We start from the raw sequence: 6,000 nt of genomic DNA, 5'->3' as shown, positions 1-6,000 counted from the left end.
GGCAGTTGGTGGTATTAAGCTGCCAAAGCCAATTGTGGGTAACTTGTTGCCAGGGGGCCAGTTAGGGGTGACCATGCCAGCAAGGAGAGCAGTTAGGGGTGACCAGTCTGGCAGAAGGGGGGCAGTTGGGGGTGACCAGTCCAGCAGGGGGGGCAGTAAGGGGCGACCAGGCTGGCAAAGGGGGCAGTTTGGGATGACCAGGCAGGCAGGCAGGCAGGTGAATGATTAGGAGCCAGGGGTCCAGGATTGTGAGAGGGATGTCTGACTGCCGGTTTAGGCCCGATCCCGGGGACACCCCCAGAGGGGTCCCAGATTGGAGAGGGTACAGGCTTGGCTGAGGAACCCCCCCCCTCCCGTTCACGAATTTCATGCATTGGGCCTCTAGTTCTAGATATATAAATGCCTAAGCAACAGTTCGACCATTCAACCAGTAGCTATGATGCACACTGACCACCAGGGGGCAGATGCTTAATGCACAGGCATGGAAACATGGAACTGACTGATGAATCTCAGAGGGAAGGGAGGAGGGGGGAGGGCAGGAAGAGATTAACCGAAGATCTTATATTGCATACTAGAGGCCCAGTGCATGGATTCATGCACCAGTGGAGTCCCTCAGCCTGGCCTGGGGGGTCAGGCCAAAACCAGTAGTCCAACATCCCCCAAGGAGTCCCTGATTGTGAGAGGGTGCAGGCCAGGCTGAGGGACCCCACTGGTGCATGGATCCATGCACTGGGCCTCTAGTTATAAAAAATGCTGCAATAAACATAGGGTACATATATTCTTTTGGATTATGTTTTGGGTTTCTTCAGATAGATTTCCAAAAGTGGAATTGCTGGATCATAAGGCAGTACCATTTGTAATTTTTGAGGCAACTCCATACTGCTTTCCACAGTGGCTGCACCAATTTTCATTCCCACCAATAATGCACAAGGGTTCCCTTTTCTCTACATCCTTGCCAACAGGTACATTTACACAATGAAATACTACTCTGCTGGAAAAGGAAGTAAATTTTACTTTTTGTGACATCATGGATGGAACTGAAGGGCATTATGCTAAGGAAAATAAGCCAGAAAATAACAAGTACCATATGAGTTCACTAATATGTGGAATTATTGAACAAACTGAATTATCAAGCAGAATAGAGACAGACTCATAGGTAGAGAGCAGGCAGACAGCTTTAGTTGGGGGTGGGGGTAGATGGAGGGGTGTGGCAGTATTGAGCAAAAAAGAAAAAAGGAGAACTCATCGACATGGACAACAGTGTGGTGATTGCAGGAGGTGGGTGAGTGGAGGTGGAAGAGGGCATAGAGGGGATAAATGGTGATGGGAAAATATAAAATAGGAAAAGAAAAAAACAAATTTGTTGTTTGCACATCACCCAGATATGATATTTTGTTATAGCAGCCTGAAAGAACTAAGACAGATGGTGTAATGTACATGTTTCTGAATGTTTGTGTCCACCCAAATTTCATATGGGTGTAGGGGTTGTTGGATTTGGAGGACATTAATATTCTAAACCTCTAAAAAGCAGAGCTTATTCCTCTCATATTAATATTCATCCATCTTTAACAACTGTGCATATCTTTTTTGTTCCTTTTTTTTAAAGATGTATCTTATATGAATGAATCACCAGTTTGAAGTTATTGGTAAATAAAAGTTTCCATTTAACAATAGTCTCCAAAATATCTACCATAAAGGGTATTTCTGTGAAATATGTATTTATAAATATTTCCCTTCAAATTGAATATGCAAAATATATTTTATTTTTATATGATCTGTATCACATGATTCACTGGCATAGGAATCTTTCCCAGAGGTATGGTTTTCCTGGACCTTTAATGTCATCATCACTACCATCCCACTTCATTTGACCCCTTATTTACCAATTTCACCCTTGTTAGGTTGGAAGGACTGGTTTTACCTTATATCACTCTTCTTCCCTCTGATGTTTTTCCTTGTCATTTCCTTCAAGCTAGATTAGAGGAGTCACAGGAATTCAGCTCAGGCTTTGAGGTTGCAAACTGATTGTGCTGTAAGGAAATTTGATTTGAAAACTTCATTTGTCTTTTGGGATTCTTTTTAATATATTTAAAGTTCTGTATAATCCTATATAATAAAGAGGTAATATACAAATTGACCATCACTCCAACACACAAGATGGCTGGCAGAGGAGGGCAGTTGTGGGCGATCAGGCCAGCAGGGGAGGGCAGTTGGGAGGGACCAGGCCTGAAAGGGAGGGCAGGTGGGGGCTATCAGGCCTGCAGGGGAGGGCAGTTAGGGGCAATTGGGCCAGCAGGGGAGCAGGTAGGCATTGATCAGTCTGGCAGGGGAGTGGTTAGGGGTGATCAGGCTGGCATGAAGAAGCAGTTAGGGGCAATCAGGCAGGCAGGCAGGCGAGCAGTTGGGAGCTAGCAGTCCTGGATTGTGAGAGGATCCACTGGGATCGGGCGTAAACGGGCAGTTGGACATCCCTTGAGGGCTTCCAGAGTGGAGAGAGGGTGCATGCTGGGCTGAGGGACACCCCCCCTTCCGTGCACGAATTTCATGCACCAGGCCTCTAGTATACAATGAAAGGTTGACTTACCCTGTATTCAAAACTATCTGATAACTGTCATTGGCATCTATACTTACCAATTTCTGGGACTGAAGTGTAAGTTAATTTCAGTAAGAAGGTGGTACTATGTCTATATATCCAGGGTTTTTATTACTATCAAGCTATAAAAGAAAATTGATAAGTATTTGGCTTTGAAAGTCATAGTAGTTCTATCAATACTTCCTAGATATATGTGATAAATAGTAAATACTTAAATGTTATTTCTTTTATTAATATTTTTGCCTGCAGTAAAAAATAATAAATGGAAAAATTGGAAGCTGATCTATAACCTAGATGAACATAATTATTTAACTGAGATGATCTTTATTCATGCTTCTCTCTATTTATTGCTTGCTTTGCACAGGAAGGAGCTGCAGGAACTGCAGAATCTTTACAAACAGAACAGTGCACATACAGCACAGCAAGCAGAGCTGATCCAACAGCTTCAGGTTCTGAATATAGACACACAAAAAGTACTGAGAAATCAGGAAGATGTTCATACAGCGGAAAGTATATCATATCAAAAAGTATGCTTTTATTCTGTCATAAAAATGTAAATTTACATGTATGAAACTATAAAAATATGTCAAATTCAATTTTTTCAGATTTCAACATTTCTTTATTATTCCCCTTTATATGTGATTCTTCAAAATTAAAAATGAAATATGATTCAATTTGGTAATATTTAAAATTTTGAGGGTTTTTTTGGCTGTTAAAGAGGAAACATTTAAAATATAGATATAAATTTATTCTGTAGGATATTTTTTATTTGAATTTTGATAACTACTATGAAACATACTAGGACTATAGCCCCCAAACCAGAATGGATTTGGAGAATGGAATTACTTTTCTATTATGAGAAATTATTTGTGGGATTCCAGTTTATGACCTAAAGCAGTCTTTCATTATAGAATTTGTGTGTTATTTTATTGGCAAATCTGCACAAACACAATGTGTATGGTGGTGAGGTCTTCAGGTCAATATTTCCCAAGGATTTTTCTCTATTTTGTGTGTTTCTTTTGAATAGTCATTCTACTTTCCAGTTGTTTTAGAATTTCCTCAAGAATGCTTACCCAGCTGTTTAGGTTTTCTGACTGACACAGCAGCAATAATTATAGCTAGTACTTAAAATACACATCTTCATTGAATTCTGTATATTTTGTATCATGTACTGAGTTATTTATATGACTATGTTAGTTCCTATATAGGCCAACCCTATGAGATTGATGTTATTCCCTCATAATAGTTAAGCAACCAAGGCGTAGAGAGGTTAAATTGAGCAGTCTGTGTTTTTGTTTTGTTTTGTTTAAACTTCCTCTTCTAAAACATGCATCATAAAAATTCAATATCTGTAATTAATATAAAATAAACCATTAAGTAAACTTTAAACACCTACTTTTAAATGATGCTTTGGAACCATGCTTTTCCATCTATATTATTTGTTCCCTTTGGGATTCCATCAGGATGTGGATACCAAGTGAAAGAGTAGTCTTATCCTCTCCACTTCAAATAAACCAGCTCCACCTTTTTGTTTTATGTGAGATTGCCCGTTATGCTTTTGTTTCTAAACCAGTCTCCATTGCTAAAATGACATGAAAAATTGGACCTTGTTAATAACTTAAATTTTTCTCTCTTTCATTTGCATATTTAACTCAAATATTTATTTCTTAATTTTTGCTTCCATATCATGGTAATTTATATTCCAATGTAGCATGTTATTCTCTGTGAAAAGAGCCCCATCATTATTTTTCAGCCACTGAAAATTTGTCCAAATTTGCTTTTTTTAAATTTTTCTCTAACATTGCAATTTTTAACTTTTTGATCTCCTTTAGATTTTTCATTTTCTGCAGGAGGTCTTGTTTTTCTTTTTTCCTTGAAAATGTATTCATTTTGGAGTTCAGGATTTTTTAATTTGGGAATGATCATACTGTTTTATTTATCACAAGTAAAGAGTGTGCTACTCTTCAGACTTCCAGTCTTCATTTATATTAAATTATTCATTCTAATCCTAGAGCAATTTACTTAATACTTGTCTCTATTCCTCTTCCACATGTATTTTTCTAAAATTTCCTCCAATAAATGGAGTAATTTAATAGTCCATTCAACAATGAGATAAAATTGTTTACTTAAAAATTAAGATTTTCCAATATATTTTCACATAAATTAATTTATTTTTTTCCCAAATAATAATTGTGGCCTAGCTGTAAGACTCAGGTGAATAAAAAATAAATAAAATATTATATTAATAGTTTATCTCTAATTCTTACTAAGCTTGCTACTTTAAGAATTAGGTATTCTTAAGTTATTGTTTCTAATTAGTTTATGTCTGTTTCCTCTCTCTTTACTATTTTTTGTTTCCCTCCCATTTCTCCTCTTTTTTCCATTATTAAGATGATTTCTATCATAGTATCCATTTCAGTATGTGAAGAGATAAGAAAAACTGTTGCCCAGCCCTAGCCGGTTTGGCTCAGTGGATAGAGCGTCGGCCTGAGAACCAAGGGGTCCCAGGTTCAATTCCAATCAAGGTTACATGCCTGGGTTGTGGACTCAGTCCAGTGTGCGGGAGGCAGCCGATCAATGATTCCCTCTCATCATTAATGTTTCTATCTCTCTCTTCCTCTCCTTTCCTGTCTGAAATAAATAAAATATACTTAAAAACAAAACAAACAAACAAACAAACAAACAAAAATCTGTTGCCCACAGTAGCAGGATGAGGGGTAAGAGACAAAGGTGAAGAAAGAAAACTGAAAAGAATTTTGAACACACGATAGAGGTGTGTCATATTTTTCCACAGATCTGTATAACAGACCATTAGTCCTATAAATAAAACTACCCAACAAGTAACGTTCATGGCTGCTCTGGAAGAAAAACACCCAGGAGAAATAAAAGTAAGCTAGTGTGTTTTCTTCCTCTGACTATGTAGCCATTTATATAAGTTCTAATAATTTTTCTACCTTTGTTGGTGTATACATGTGTACCTTTAAATAAAGGTGGGAATTGTATCATTATGATTTCTAGATCACCTAACATGTTTTGCGTTCTAAATATGTATTTTATCACCTTTTGTTCTATTTAATCATAATTATATGACATGAGCTAATATCAATCCAGGAGAATAAGGAGTTAGGTTATGCATAGTTTTAGTTTAAACTGCATGTTAAATCAGAACTTTGCCTTCGCATTTTTCTACTATAAAGAGATAAAATTTTTCACCTGTAGAACTTATTGTCTCAATCAGAGTAGCAAATAGTATACTTACTCACTAAACATGGAAATTTTGTTTTTTAAGCAAATTAGTTATTGGGTCACAGAGCATATATTTTTATTTTTTTAAGGTAAATAAAATACCATTTTGTTTCTTAGCACTAATAAAAAAATATGGGCAAAAGAATGCTGTAGTCTCAGCC

At 37.2% G+C, this 6,000-nt stretch overlaps 1 protein-coding gene across 1 annotated transcript in view; it reads left to right on the top strand.

The window, feature by feature from the left end:
* CNTLN (centlein) overlaps positions 1-6,000 on the top strand; it is a 248,974-nt gene that overhangs the window by 77,368 nt on the left and 165,606 nt on the right. Inside the window, exon 7 of the mRNA XM_023758906.1 lies at positions 2,958-3,120. Within this exon, the coding sequence (XP_023614674.1) occupies positions 2,958-3,120 (163 nt within the window). The remainder of the gene's footprint in view (positions 1-2,957; positions 3,121-6,000) is intronic.

The sequence above is a fragment of the Myotis lucifugus genome, unplaced genomic scaffold (assembly GCF_000147115.1).
Source record: "Myotis lucifugus unplaced genomic scaffold, Myoluc2.0 scaffold_144, whole genome shotgun sequence".
Taxonomy (NCBI): Eukaryota; Metazoa; Chordata; class Mammalia; order Chiroptera; family Vespertilionidae; genus Myotis; species Myotis lucifugus.
Note: the sequence above shows the minus strand (reverse complement) of the source record. Positions and strands in the feature narration are given on the sequence as shown.